The sequence below is a fragment of the Lynx canadensis genome, chromosome D1 (assembly GCF_007474595.2).
Source record: "Lynx canadensis isolate LIC74 chromosome D1, mLynCan4.pri.v2, whole genome shotgun sequence".
NCBI classification, from domain to species: domain Eukaryota; kingdom Metazoa; phylum Chordata; class Mammalia; order Carnivora; family Felidae; genus Lynx; species Lynx canadensis.
In genome coordinates, this window is record NC_044312.2 from 47,067,204 (window position 1) to 47,082,914 (window position 15,711).

At 38.0% G+C, this 15,711-nt stretch overlaps 1 protein-coding gene across 8 annotated transcripts in view; it reads left to right on the plus strand.

Annotated features, from left to right (window-relative positions):
• The window catches only part of SYTL2 (synaptotagmin like 2), a 136,155-nt gene that overhangs the window by 111,072 nt on the left and 9,372 nt on the right, over positions 1-15,711 (plus strand). For 6 of the 8 annotated variants that reach the window (XM_030331753.2, XM_030331752.1, XM_030331758.1 and 3 more), the window contains 7 exons: positions 734-835; positions 2,810-2,863; positions 4,109-4,156; positions 7,519-7,613; positions 10,704-10,823; positions 12,114-12,283; positions 13,392-13,494. In XM_030331753.2, coding sequence (XP_030187613.1) covers positions 734-835; positions 2,810-2,863; positions 4,109-4,156; positions 7,519-7,613; positions 10,704-10,823; positions 12,114-12,283; positions 13,392-13,494 — 692 coding nt within the window. The remainder of the gene's footprint in view (positions 1-733; positions 836-2,809; positions 2,864-4,108; positions 4,157-7,518; positions 7,614-10,703; positions 10,824-12,113; positions 12,284-13,391; positions 13,495-15,711) is intronic. The other 2 variants (XM_030331755.1, XM_030331760.1) reach the window with 1 other exon arrangement.

Below are 15,711 nucleotides of genomic sequence, written 5' to 3' on the forward strand. Positions count from 1 at the left end.
ATTTAATTTAAAGGACTATTCTTATTTTGAGATTATGCCCTTTTTCTTTTTTTCTTTTGGTCCTAACATGCCTTTTTAAAAAATGAATACAGGTATTAGTACATGATACAGCCACCTCCCCTCCCCCCCCCCCGACTTTAAATTGACTTAATTACATAAAAAGTTGACTATTTCATGTCATTTCCCAACATTTTGTTGGAAACTTTACTACCTCATGAAACCCAAAAAGCCTACATTCTTCATCTGGGGAATTCGCCCATCTGTGTACCTGATTATACACAGATGTTAAACATCTGAATCCTGCCTTCTATGGTTTTCAGCTAATTGTTTTAATGCTCCTAAAACCACTTTGTGGTTGTCTTCAAAAGCTGGAAGTGAAGTGGAAAGATTCAAAGTCTGGCACAGAACAAATCATGTGCCTAAAATAGAGGTGTAGACGACTAAGAGATCACTCTTCTATTTATGTGGTAATCTTGTTTCTTTATGATTTATGCTTGCAAATATTTCTTGACCAGGGAAATGGTTTTTAAAGGACATACCAAGAGAGTAGAGAAATTTTTCTTTTCTTTTTTCTTTTTTTTTTTTTTTGAGAAGTGCTTCATAGAGTAAATACAAGTATAGAGGCTTATAACATAATGCCTGCTTTCAACCTATGATATCAATTTCCACTGGTTTTTAAGAGTTTGGGTGTTTTTTGTATTGTGCAGTGTTCATCGATTTTGTCTTGTAACAGGTTCAGAAGAAGAACCCAGTCCTGTCTTGAAAACTTTGGAAAAGAGTGCTACTAGGAAAATGCCTTCCAAAAGTCTAGAAGACATTTCATCAGATTCACCAAGTGAGAAAATTTGCCCCACTGTTCATGCCCCAGTCTGAGCTTAAAAATGCTTATGTGCTCTTCTGTGGCCTCACCGCATGCTTGTTGTGCACTGAAGCCCCTAAAGGGGGCGTTAACAGATGAGAATAACCTTTCCAAAGTGAGCAGAGTGTCTGGAACTTTTAAAATAGCGCATGAGGTTTGGTTACTAGACACTAGGTTTCCTTGAATTGAAGAATCCAAGTTTGAGTGTTTATTCAAGTACAGTGAGTTTTAAAAGATTGGGGTAGCTAGTGGTTCTAATAGTAATAGCTAAGATTTACTAAGCACTGTGTACCAAGACTTGGCTAAGCATTTCACATGCATTATCTCATTTAACTGGCATAAGCAACCCTATGAGGATGAATTGTTATTCCCATTTTAGAGATGAGGAAAATGAAGCTCAGAGAGGTAAAGTAAATTGCTTAGTGTCCTGCAGCAGAACTGTGATTCAGAATTAACAGACTAATACCAAGAGTAGTTATGAAGTGACCATGTTATATGTGACAGTGATGGATGTCTGATGAATTTTACATGGTATAGAGATGAATGAGTCCCTAGCTTCAGGGACTGTCCTCTTTTATTCCTTCTTTTCACATATTTCTTTTGGATACTGGAACTATAAGCCCAAAGACTATCTGGCCTGCAATACTTTAGGCACACTGTTCCCACCCCCCCCCCCCAACTGCTCCTTTAATTGGTGAAGGACTTCCTGAGTACTAACATAAAGGATAATATCTATAGGGACTTGTGAGCCACACAAGCAAATTTAGAAATCATGACTTCTAGGGGGTTTGTTCTTAATTGTTTTTAAACTAAGATGCACCCCTGGGAGTGCAGAGGGTCATGAGAAAATTTATTGAATGAAAGTTAACCACTGCCAAACTCATATGATTGAAAGTTGACCATTCTCATGTTTAGAATATGCTTTAGGCACCTGCAATTGAAACTAAAAAGTCTGAATTTAAAAAGGAAAAGGAAAAATCCATTAAATAATTCCTGAAAATCAGAGATTCTCAGGACTCTGAAGACAGTATTCCCAATTTAGGCAGTTCTATCCCCACTGGAGATCTTAGAATCTCGGGGTTAGAAGTGACCTTGAAGGTCACCCATTTTACACTCCTCCCCACCATGCAGGAATTTTCTATAAAGCCTCCTCAACAGGTGGCCAACCCCCTACATCCGCCTGAATGCTCCCACAGAAAGGGAGTCCAGTCCTTTGTTGGACCGCCCTAATTGTTCTTCCTGATGTTGGCGATGGGTCCTGAAAACAAAAACAAAAACAAAAAACTCAGCAACAATTGTCCAGTTTGACAAACCTCTTGCCTGTGAAGCATGGGGATATTTCCATGGTGCAGCTTTAAAGTACTTAGGAATGTGTAGGGTTAAAAAAAAATCACCATCAGCTGACGGGTATTCCTGCACGCTCCCTTCCAAATACCGATACCCACTCTCACACTAGCCTGCCAAGATTCCACTTAGCAGCTGGTCCCCAGTTACATCTCTTCAGTTGACTTCCCAAGCAAGGCTCCCAGAGGCTTACACAAATGATGATGCATGCACAGAAATATTTGTTAATGACCATGGGTTTGAGAAGGTGTTAGTCATGGCTAGCATCTTACCCTTTCCAGAAGAATAGAGAGGCTGTTGCAGCCCTGTGTTTTCTTCTGCCTCTGGCCGATTGCTTGCTCTTAGCTAACCCACTAACCCTTGGGAGTCCGTGTGCAGCAGTGTGCTGATGTAAGCTGCATCGGGGCTGAAATGGGAGCTCCCGCTATGGCACTGGTTCAAGTAGCTAATCTAAAGAGAAAGTATTTTGGGGAAGACATCTTGGTTGCACCCCTCACTGCATCTTGACTAATTGCTTCCAACTCCGGGGGCTTCCAGGGACAGTCTCATTGTTCTCTCTCGCCAAGGGTCAGCCGTGTTAACCATTTGTTAATTTCTCCTGAACAGATCAAGCAAAAGTAGATAATCTGCCAGAAGAATTAGTACGTAGTGCTGAAGATGGTAAATATCTTTACGTATTTGCATGTCTGTCTGGGGTGGTTTGGGCAGTCACCGGGACGCAGCTGTTGGATAAATAGAAGAACGTCATTTGCCACTATGTGATGAATGGTGCCTAAGTTATTATAAAATGGTTCTGACTCGGTGCATTTAATACTAACTATTTGTATTCTCAAGGCTTCTGCTGGTGATACCTTTGTGAGGATCTCATCAGAGACCCTTGGCAAGCGAGGGTTTCTATAAATAGGAAATTGTATTTCTATTGGTATGAGCTGATTTTTTGCTACTCTGACTTGCAAAACTCCTTGCGAGGGCAGGAAGCATCGGGTGGGCTCCTGGGTTAAGTTATTCCTGTATTGGATTCGCACATCTCAGCATTTGGATCTCTCTGGCATAGCTGGTAAAGCTTTAACTTCAAAGGAAGGAGTCCCAGAACCAGAGTCAGGATCCTCCTTGGGTAATTTAAATAGCTAAATATAGACTGAGGTAAAATTTAACTGGTTCTGAATATTCAGGAGCCAGAAGATTTTGAACTTTGTCAATGGATTATTACTGGGTTCAGTTATAAAATCATAGGGTAATAGTGCCTTTGGGGGGAAGGGATGGAAATGAGTCTGATCTTTATATCTTATAGCTCAGCATTTATGCAAATGTATAGTTTACATTTGTATACTGGAATTGTGTTTTCTAAATTGCCTTTACTATAATAAAAAAAATGTGTATTAACTGAGTTTTCCATATAAAATGCAGCATCAGAGCTCCTCAAAGGTCATTCCTTACTTTTATGTCATAGTTTTGTCTTTTTCATTTTATGTTTACAACAACTTCATGGAAGTAGGCAGGGCGGGGATTTTCATGGTCCTTTACTGATAAGAAAAGCTCAGAGAAATTAGGTGCCTTTCTAAGATCCTATAGCTGGTTGGTCAGTGGAGGGAGGTGGCAGCTAGAATCTCGGCTTCATTGCTCCTAGTGCAGTGCTCTTTGCATTTCCCAAGCTATGTGTGGCTCAGTGAATTAGAGGAAAGATGCCAAGCATCTCCTGTGCTGGATGTTGGATTTTTAGTTGAACAGGAGACCCTAAAGCGGCTAATGAAGAGTTACTCTGGGGATCAGATGAAAGCAAGCTAAAAACCCATCAGATGTATTTTTCAGTCTCTGTTGTGAAACTGACATTTGAGCTTTACTTTCTTGTCTCTTTAATCCTTCTGTTAAAATGGTATTTATTCTCAATGTTGCTCTTCTGAGTAGATCAAAAAGCAGATCAGGAACCAGATACAAATGAATGCATACAAGGAAGTGAGTAGCAGGATCTTTCTCACAAATGACTAAATGTTGCCACTTTACATGGTGTTAAATATACTGAAATAACTAACACTATTAATAACACAGTATTTATTATTGGTACTAAACTCTTGCAGCTTATAAAACTATTTCATTCTGGCAAGCGTTTTATTAAAAACATTTTACTGCTGTCAGTGTTGAAAGATTAATTCATGGTTCCACTGAGGAAGAGTTATGTACTTAAACAATTTTTATGTAGACACACACACACACACACGTGTGTGTGTGTGTGTGTATTTTATATATAAATATATACATGTATGTTATTGCTGAGTATTGTTATACTTTTGTACATCTCTCTGCTCTTTGAGTCTTGGCTTAAAATGAAGTTGGCACCTTGTCTTATCACTTGACTTTTATGTTGCAGTATATGGTCTTGAGTATTGGATCTCTTGTGGCCTTTACACAAGACTGTAGACATGACACAATTTATGAGTTATTTAGACATAAGAAAGAATTGTACTTTTACAAGTATGTGGTATGGTTGTATATGCCTCTCTCCATATCTATGGAAGCAAATTTTATTATGTCCAGGGTTTAAGCTCTGGGGTTCAAAACTGGACTCAGTATATATTCAATATATAAAGCAAGTGAACATCTGACTTTTAAGAAGTAAGTGTATACTTGTGGTGGCTAATGTCCATCAGCTAATTAATATCCACCACGAATCAAGAGTAATGATTATTTACTCTTTTCTGTTCAATCTTAAGATTGATGTACTTAACTCTAGCACATTCAAAGGGAGTTTGTGGGGCCTTGCAAAGGATGCAGATAATGCGTGTGTGTCTTCTAAGCTTCTCGCTTTCAGTCAGTTTCATAATGCTAGGTGCTGGAGGTATGAAGACAATGATACACATGTCTGCTCTCAGGAGTCTACAAGATTTTTATTGACAGTTTGCCAACAGTCTGGATGTGCTAATAAGTCTTAATGAGAACAGCAGCTAACTGAAGGAGCCATTCGATAGAGAAACAAAGTGCTGATGCTAGAAGGCAGTGACATCTAGTCTGAAATCTGAAACTTTGCTCATAAGGTCATGCCAGAGAGGAAGGTGTTGAGCTCTGGCACATGACCTGGCAAAAGGACACTCCAGGCTTCAGATCTTAGTGCGTGTTCTCCGTCCAGCTGCTGCCGAGGAAACAAAACTCCTGCCCCTTGGGGGTGTTGGGTAAAGAGATTTCTCCAGTTGCTTTTGAACTGGCAGATACTTAGGTATGGTCATCTTGTTTTATCTTGTTACATTTTGTTCAACAGTTAGCGGAGGAGTGAAAACAGTAACATGGACATATATGCCAATGTATCTGTGTCTTCATTGATGACCCAGCTTAGTTAGGTCAAGCCACGAAGGCTAGTCATGTGCTGAATTCTGGATGTATTGATTTCTCTCTTATTTTATATTATCCAAGATGACTTTAATGTCTGGGCTGAGACTATTGCTTTTCTCCAGTGAAGACTGTATTCTTACCAAAAAACAAAATGAAATACATGATCAAAACATAAATAACTGAAGCCTAATAAATGTAAAACTGACTACATTCGAGGAGCAGATGTAGATTTTGCAAATAATGGGAAGCAATATTACATAAGTTTTGTGTACTCATTGGGCTGTACTGTGCCCTCCCGGGACCTAGTCTTACACCACTTCAGTGTAAGTCACCTGAATATGCACACATACATATTATTGTTTAATGGGAAGCAATTAAAGAAGGTATCATTTCATGAGTCACCGTAAAATATGTTTTGATACATTTGTGAGCCAAAGGCTAGATGAGAACTATGTGAATAAGAAAATATTTAATATATATAGTTCAGTTTTCAGTTTTCCTTCATTAGATTTCTTTTAACCAAACATGAATTTAGCTAATGCTTAGGGCTGAATTTGAGCCTTTTGAGTTATATATAGAAATATAATTTGATTTTTATCTATTTTCCTGGTATCTCTTTCACTGCTAAAACCAAGTCAGTATATTTGTAGCACATCGAATAGGTAATTTAAGGATTATCAGACAATATTTACTTTTTTAGCAAATAATTATATATAGAGTATACTATGTGCCAGGCACTATTCTAAGGGCCTTGAAACATGTTAACTCATATAATATGCAAACTCTGATTCACTGTAAGAAAAGCTTAGACACTAATGTTTTTTTTTTTGTTTTTTTTTTTTTAGTTTATTTTTTGAGAGAGCACGCATGAGAGAGAAGGGGCCAGGGAGACAGAGAGGGAGAGAGAGAGAGACGGAAAGAGAGAGAGGGAGAGACAGGTAGAATCCCAAGCAGACTCTTCACTGTCAGAATGGAGTCCAATGTAGGGGCTTGAACTCACAAACTTAACCACCTGAGCCACCCAGGTGCCCCAGACACTAATTCTTAAAGAAGGAAATAGGTTTCTAACTAGAATTACACAAATGAGGAATAAAATTCATCATCTCATTGTGACTTCCACGTATATACTTACTGTATCAAAGGGTATCTAAATTAAGGTGTCTAAATAGTAAGTCTAAACAATTTGTTTAAAAAAATAGTTTGGAGGGGCGCCTGGGTGGCGCAGTCGGTTAAGCGTCCGACTTCAGCCAGGTCACGATCTCGCAGTCCGTGAGTTCGAGCCCCGCGTCAGGCTCTGGGCTGATGGCTCGGAGCCTGGAGCCTGTTTCCGATTCTGTGTCTCCCTCTCTCTCTGCCCCTCCCCCGTTCATGCTCTGTCTCTCTCTGTCCCAAAAATAAATAAACGTTGAAAAAAAAAATTAAAAAAAAAATAGTTTGGAATCATAGTCTTTCATAATTCTGAGTGAGAAACACTATCAGAGAAGTGATCCTCATAATCACTCAACAAACAAGCCTTCTCTTAGACGCTCAGTAGCCAGGACACTTTTATGATTGAGTTGTGTACGGAGATCCTTGCTGTCCAATGAAATAGTTTTTCAGCCTGCAGCATGTTTTAAAAATACATCTCAAGGAGATGAACCGATAAATCACACATCGTGTGGTTCAAATCTCTGATGTGAAAAATAAGTTAAAACTGATTCACAATGTCTCTATGTTTTAATAAATATAATTCAACTCTAGCTCCAGATTAATAAAAATGAACAGTTTTTAAATTCTTATTTTCAATTGGTTCATCTCCTTACTAGTTCTCTCTATATAATTTATGAAAACTGCATGTTGCTTATCTTAGGATCCTGTGCATGTGAACTACTATGCCTTTAACCTTTTTATAAAAATATCTCATTCATAGATGAAAGAAAAGTGTGTTTTCAACTTATGCTTTATGTTTGTCCAAAATTGTAAGGATAATTTTGAATGGAAATGCTGCTGTTTAGTTTCCACAGTGCCTTCACAACCTGATAATCAGTTTTCCCACCCTGACAAACTCAAAAGGATGAGCAAGTCCGTTCCAGCATTTCTCCAAGATGAGGCAAGTTTGTCTTTTGTAATTTCAGAAAAATGGAAGCAAATCGGTGAATTTGTTCTGCCAAGGTTGGTGTGTTTTTATTCAGCTGTGGCAGAGACCAAAGAGGTCAGCAGGACTGACCCATGAACTTTCCTGTCAATAAAGGTAGTGTTGTTGATCCTGGAACGAGGCATGGCATGTCTCATTTGACTCAAACGGAAACTCATTTTGGTGGTGAAGTCAAATTGCGTTGATTTTGGAATATGACTTTTGTTTCAAAGTGGGTACAAAATAAGAAACCCCTACAGAAATATGTTGGTGTGAAATAACCACTCTTTAGTTTACAGTAGAGTTGATTTGTGAAAGCTTAGTCTGGGTAGCATGACTAGCTTGAAAGCATTTGGTAAAGTAATAGAGTGACAATTATACAGCAGACTTTAAGGATATCTCCTGGGCATAGACAATTTGTGTACATTATCTCATTTATTCCTCCAACAAGCCTAGAAGGCGGGCACCATCATTATCCCCAGACTTTACAGGTCAGGAAACACCATGAGAGGTAAATAACATCACTCATCTAGAAAAGGGTTGAACCAGGACTGGAGCCCAGATCCGATTATCATGGTTAGCCATTATGCCTAGTGCCTCAGGTCAGAACAGGACTATTATCTGCTATTCCCTGAATACTTTGTAAATACCAGGCACTTAATATTCATTCTGATATCTAACTGTCACTAACTAAATGTGGTAGGTACATAAAACAGGAAAGTGCCTGAGATGTTAAATAACTTTCCCCAAATCCAACAGCTGCTAAAAAGTAGACCTAGGACTTTAACTTAGGTCCTTTGACTTAATTAAGATTCCATGTTCTGGGTTGGGGGATGGGTTAAAGAGGTGATAGGGATTAAGGAGTGCACATGTCACGATGAGCACTGGGTGTTGTATGGAATTATTGAATCACTATATTGTACACCTGAAACTAATATAACACTGTAAGTTAACTAGAATTAAAATAAAAACTTAAAAATCCCCCCCCCTCCAAAAAAAATAAAAGATTCTATGTTCTTGCAGCCAGGTAGTTAGGAGCTTGGGGTCAGACACTCCTACTTCTGGCTGTGCTACAAGTTGGCTGTGTGACTATGGGCAAGTTTCTTACTTTCCCTGTGTCTGGTTTCCTAGTACCTACCTGATTAGGTTGTGAGGAGTCAGTGAGATAATGGAGCGAAAACACAGGGCATCGTGCCTGACACATAGTGAATACCCAGTAAACGTTAACTGTTACTATTTGCAGTTCGCGTCTGATTTTTGATGGTAAAATTAAAAGCTTTATCCTCAAGCATTCTCTTAGTAGATGAAATATGAGGAAAGTTCTAGACAGCATATAAATTACATATCTCTTGCCTGACCTCCTGGCCTTCCCTTTGTCTATTCTTGGGCATTAGATGAACTGTATCTGCAAATATTCACCCCTGCATATGCATAACAGCCCACATTATAGTTCCTTTGAAAAGAATCACTCATTCTTTGAAACTAAATCATTAGTTGGAAGCCACTGATAGGCACCTCATGGAGTTCCTGTGGTTTTATACCTTTGTAAACAGGCTTTGGTCTTGGTTGGTCATATGAATAAGCTATATAATAACTGAAGAGGCAAGTGATACCAGTTCTGGTTTTTCATGCTCCTCCTTCACTTTTAATGTGCTGCCTCATAGCTCCACACAAAGTAGAGTCCAAGTCATTTGAGTTTGTGCATCAGAGATGCCAAATTAAGCTGTATAATTTTGTCTTTCAAAGCACATGGGTCAGACTAAATGTTAAAGGAAGTGGACATGAAACCAGGCCTTGTGCCTTTGTCCATTATCCCTTTGAGGCTTAGTTTAACATCAGTCACATTTGTTGAGTACATGCTATGTGAAAATTGGTGTTCCAGGTCAATAAGACAGGATCCCATCCTTCATGAATTCACTAGTGACCTGATATACTAGGTAGACCATAGTGCATGCTATAATAGAGGGAAATGGACTGTAAGCATGTGGGGAGAGGGTGTGACAACAGAGACATTTAAAAGGTATGGTGTTTTGTTGTTGTTGTTTTTAAATCCTTGAGGGAGGATTTTTTTCTTATCCATATAAGTCATAAATTTTGTTTTTCTTTAACTCCTTAACTCTGCATTTGAATTGGCATCTGTTATATTGATACATAATTGCATGGCCCCAGAATATGTTGGCATGAACTAACTACTCCATACAGATGTTTCCCTAACTCCACTGAACTGCTCCATAAACTCCCTAACCCCAAAAGGAACACATTCTGAATCATGAATTTTTAAAGGTACTGTCTGATAAACTTTAGCTCTGAATATAATAAAATTTATTATTGCCACTTTTTTTTTCTTGACCCAGGTAAATACTTCCTGGGACATATTTAAAATAATACTTTAAAAAAATTGTTAAAATCTGATGTGGGTAGAATTTAATACATGTTAATAAATGTAATTTAATATATACTTCCCTATAGCAATAAAAAGATAAGCACAATAGCACTATGAAAATACATAAGAGGTGGTTTAGAATTCTTAAATATGTATATATATAAGTTCTAGTTGAAACAGATCAAACTAGCATTTATTTTTCTAGTTTAATAGTGTCTCAAGTAAAAGATTTGAATTTTAGGGAAGACAGGCTATGTTAATAATGAGGAATTACACACGACATTTTATGTTTTGATAGTAAGTCTTAGACCTTTTATTGTGTGGGTAAAGTTAACTTCTCATATCTATCAATAAAGTTCCCCAAGTAACCTAAATACATATACTAAGACAGTAACAAGAAATGCTGCCTTCTGTAGCACTATGGGCCCACCTTGTAGGTGAAAAAAAAAAAAATCACTTTGTTTTGGTAGCAAAGCACTGCTCTCCTCCTTAGGTGAGGTCCAAGATAGACCACCCCTTTCATCCTGAATCCCATTCCCTGGTGATTAGCACGAGTGTCTTTTGACCTTCAGAAATGTTGACAGATCCCTGGGATACCGAGATATCATATTTTTCTAAATTGAGATTCTGATCTTCACTCATCCTGAATTTAAATTTTGTGTATATTATATGATGTTTTGTAGAGTGATGACAGAGAAACAGATACAGCATCAGAAAGCAGTTACCAGCTCAGCAGACACAAGAAGAGCCCAAGCTCTTTAACCAATCTTAGCAGCTCCTCTGGCATGACGTCCCTGTCTTCTGTATGTAAACAAAGGCTCCGTGTTAATATCTCTCTGCTTCTGTGAACCTTGCTCTGCCGTGCTCCTTCTTACTATAAAATGGCTCCCATTGTATTCCCAGATTCCAAGGGCACTAGCTTTTTCTCTAACCCACAATTAGCTTCTGGCTAGCTAAATCTTTGTTTTTCTTTTTTTAAGCATAAAAAGAGTTCACATCCATTATAAATGAATATGTTTTTTGGGATGTAAGTACTTTAGAAATAAGCCTAAATTACCAACAAGATGAACCGCTGCATTTTTCTCTGCAACAAATGGGGTAACTATTGTTAAGTTCTGCTTATATTAGATATGTTTTATATTCTCTTTGCAGGTTTAGAATTGTATCTCTCTTTTAGCAAACCTGATGAATAAAGGTACTGATTCACATAAAAGAATAGGATTTCTTTGCCTTACAGAAGGATTTAGAACAGGGTTTTAAAAGGAAATCTACTTAAGTGTATTCAGGTTGGCTTTAGAAAATTTGACTTTACCTAGAACTTCTTTCATAAAGTGAGATCAGTCATTGTGCATGTAGTATGTGTGTAGAAATATATATATGTAAATATATCCACATACACTTCCCAAATAGTTCTCTGATATACATAAACATGCACATATCTCACCAGGTATGCTAATCAAATGATAAAGCTGTACTTAAATTCTTACTAGCCTCCCATTTCTCAAACTTTAAAAAAAAAAATCTGTTTAAATTGAATTTCTACTGATAACAATCAAATGTTTGGCCTTGGGAAGGCTTTCAACTGCCTTCATCAATCATCCATTCTCTACCCTTCCTGACCTCTAAAGGCGTATGGCCCAGTAAGCATTTTCCTAGATTTAGTGGATGAGTAACATAGTAAAATTCCTTTTTAGTGCCTTGGAAATTTGATAGAGCAATGTGTCACTGTGATTTGTGTGCCTGGGGTTTCTCACATCCTCTTTCTTTAATGTCTTAAATACTAAGCATGCCTAAAAATGGAACTTTGAATGCCCCCCACCATAAAAATCCCCCTGCTTTGAAATGAGCCAGTATCTAAATAACTTTGCATTTCACTTTTCATCTGTATCTTTTAGAGGCATTTTTTTTTACACACTATTTGTGCCATATATTACGTCAGGTTGTCTGTGTTGGCCTGTCTTTATGCCATATTTTATTAATTGCCTTAAGTGCAAACTAGAGAAATAATGGCAAGCAAAGATTATATTCATGATCCTTGTATTGGGTTTGTGAAAGAGATAGAAACAAACACTGTGTGTTTCGGATGCTTTCAGGTGAGCGGCAGTGTGATGAGCGTTTACAGTGGAGACTTTGGCAATCTGGAAGTGAAAGGAAATATTCAGTTTGCAATCGACTATGTGGACTCATTGAAGGAGTTGCATGTCTTTGTGGCCCAGTGTAAAGACTTAGCAGCAGCAGATGTTAAAAAACAGCGCTCAGACCCGTAAGTACAATTTGAAGTAACTGTTTTCTCTTAGTTATTCGTAATCTTGCAGAAACTGGCCAAGAAAGAAAGAAATTGAAGGGAGGGTATGTGTGTGACTGCATCAAAAAGAAATGTTTGACAAGAAAAGTTTGGGGGAAGTGCTGTTTTATTTACTTTATAAATTCATATGCCAAAGTTATTAAACTATAAAAATGTCAGAGAAGCACAAAATATTTCAAGTTGGAAGGGACCTTTGAGGCCATCTTGTCCCATTCATTCTTTTAACAGATAAGGAAATTAAGGCCAGAAAAGATAAGTGACCTATTTACATAAATTCAGAGAGTCAGCAGCAAAACTGGGAATAAGGGCTTAAACCCTAATCTGTTCCCATGACTCTCAAACTTCTCTAAAGTTAGGGGCATGTAGGGGCATACTTCAGAATGTTCAGTGGTGCAGGAACAGTTAAGATTCTAGACTGAGGTAGATTCTAAATTTAACTTCTATTTACAGAAGAACTTTAGGGGGAATTACCAGCTCATCTTTTAAATCAGAGGCTTAATTGATACTTCACTTTATTTGCAAAAATTGAGTACATTCCTCACTTATCCTTATGCAGAAGTCAGATTCTTAATTATTTTGCTGGCATAAGCCTAATTCTTCATGCTTTTATTATAAAAACAATTGGGGCCAGTATACTTTTTCCCCCATTGAATGTGGCTTGATTAGGTTGGTGCTAAGAGTAACTTTTGTTTGCAAAAGGCAGTAACAAAACTTTTTTAAAAAAATTCTGTAAGCACCAGTCTTTTCTTAATTGGAAACAAGCCACTAAAATTAAGCACTACATTAGAGGTCTGTCCCCCACCACCCTCCATATCAGATAAGGCCAAAAAAGGAGTTCAGGAAATATCCTTTAAAAAATTTTAAAACAATTATGAAATGATCAATTCTGCTGCAATGTGTTTAAACGTTTAAGTATAAAAGACATTAGTGAGAACATTCATTTACTTATCACTTTTCTGAGTGTCATGAATTATTTCTGTCAATTACCAATGCATTTTTCAAAGTAGAGATAGAAACATGACTTTTATTTTCTCTGACCTTCTTGTCTTTCCGCTTCTCGCTTTAGATATGTAAAGGCCTATCTGTTACCAGACAAGGGCAAAATGGGCAAGAAGAAAACACTTGTAGTGAAGAAGACCTTGAATCCTGTGTATAATGAGATACTGCGGGTATCTATGAACTCTCTGTCTAGGAAAATCCTAAATGATGATGTGTCACTGTGATTATGTGTAAATAGCCATGTTGTCTAAAATTTTTTTAATGTGTGTTTATTTTTGAGAGAGAGGGACAAAGAGACAGAGTGTGAGCGGGGGAGGGGCAGAGAGAGCGGGAGACACAGAATCCGAAGCAGGCTCCAGGCTCTCAGCTGTCAGCACAGGGCCCAACTCAGGGCTCCAACTCACTGAGATCATGACCTGATCCAAAGTCCAACGCTTAACCAACTGAGCCACCCAGGTGCCCCTAAATAGCCACGTCTTCTTGGGTAGTATCTCTACAAGTGAAGTCAGTCACGGGGAGAGAAAAAGGGAAGGAATAAACATTTTCTGACAAACTGCCTTGCATGAGACCATACACCTTGAATGTTGTTTGCGTTCTGTCATTCATTCTCTACATAGGCCACCAGGAGGATACTGCCTGCACCTCACAGATGAAGCAGGTGAAGCTTAGAGAAACAAAGGAAATTGCTCAAAGACACACAGCTGACAGAATTGAGCATCGTAAAAATGATTTACCAAGAGCATAATTCTGATCATGTTATTTCTCTGCTTAAAATCTTTTAGGATTCCCATTACCCTTAGCGGCAAGTCCATCCTTCTTAACACGTCACCAGTCCATCCTTCTTAACACGTCACCAGTCCCTCCACAACCCAGGCTCCAGCCTCCTCTTTTCAATTTCAGAGTCTTTGTTCAGGTCACCCTGATTCCTTTCTGTTCTTTGGAGGAACTGACTACATTTTCTCACACTGCTGGACTTCCTGTTCCATCTGGCCAGAGGGCTCTTTCCCACATTCTATCCCTAACTACCTCCTACAGCCTTAAATGCCTCTTCCTATGAGAGGCTGTCCTTAACCCATCAGGCCACCTTGCGGTCTGCTGCCTCAGTCACCTTGTTCTATATTAGGCTTTGTTAACACTCAGCACTTGAACTACTAGCCTCATTGTCTGCTTTCCCATTAAACTGTGAGTTCCAGGAGGGCAAGGTCCAACTCTGTGCCATTTATCAACTGTGTGCATTTGGGCAAATGACTGAACCTGTCTGTGCTTCATATCTGCCAAAGGGAGACAATAAGAGTACCTACCTACTTCAGTAGGTGTGAACATTAAAAGAATTAATATATGCAAAGTGATTAGTATGTATTAAACACATGTTGACTCAATACAGTGTCTGAATAGGTACTCAAAAAATGTTTATTGGAAGGATAGATGGATAGATGAATAGAAAGTATACCTGCCTCAAATACCCATATTTTCCCCTACCCCAGACTGTATAATGTTGTCTTAGTCATGATAATTTGAAACTGGAAACAGAAGAAGTGTCATTCATTCCCTTTTTCTGAAAGGCTGTCCAACTATTTGATTATCCTCTGAGGAAAGAAGCAGAATTAAATTAATTTTCAGTCATCCATGGGTCAATTTTTTATAGATTTTCTGTAGCCAGTTTTTAATTACAGTTTGACTGTGATATACCTCCATACCCTAGCTGTTTCTAGGTCAACTACTTCAACCCTATACTCAGGAAAAGCCACCTAATTGAAATGGTAAATTCAGAGAAAGACCAGCCTGCTACAACCAAAATGGACATTCAAGTAGTACATCATAAAACCAAATAGAGATTATTTTTAGGTCAGAAGTACTATTATCCCTCCCATGATTATATACAATCTAGGATTGATTGCATCTTAGATGAAAAACTGTTAGGATGCCAGATATTTTCCACTTAACCATATGAATCAGGAAAAAGGAATTTAATTGAAAAGTACCGTGTCATTGCAGGATATCTATAGTGGGAGATGTTGTGTGTAAATGGGGGCAAGTGGTATATAGGAATTTTCTGTACTTTCTGTTCAGTTTTGCTATAAATCTACGACTGCTCTAAAAAATAGAGTCTATTAGAAAAAAAATACCTTGTCCTTAGGTAGAAAACAGACCACAGGATTAAACTTCATTAGCATTTTGAGACTGAATTGGACTTACGTTATATCTAGTTTGAACAAAAAAACATCCAGTAAAAAAATGAATAATTGGCTTTCGTTTTTAGAAAGCTATTACTGGCTATGATATTTGAACTGTGGTTTGCTTTTCCAGAAGCAGAAAGAAAATCAGCTTTTGTGAAAGATGGATTTAGCTCTTTGAAACAAGACACTTAGAATAAGATGACTTTGCAA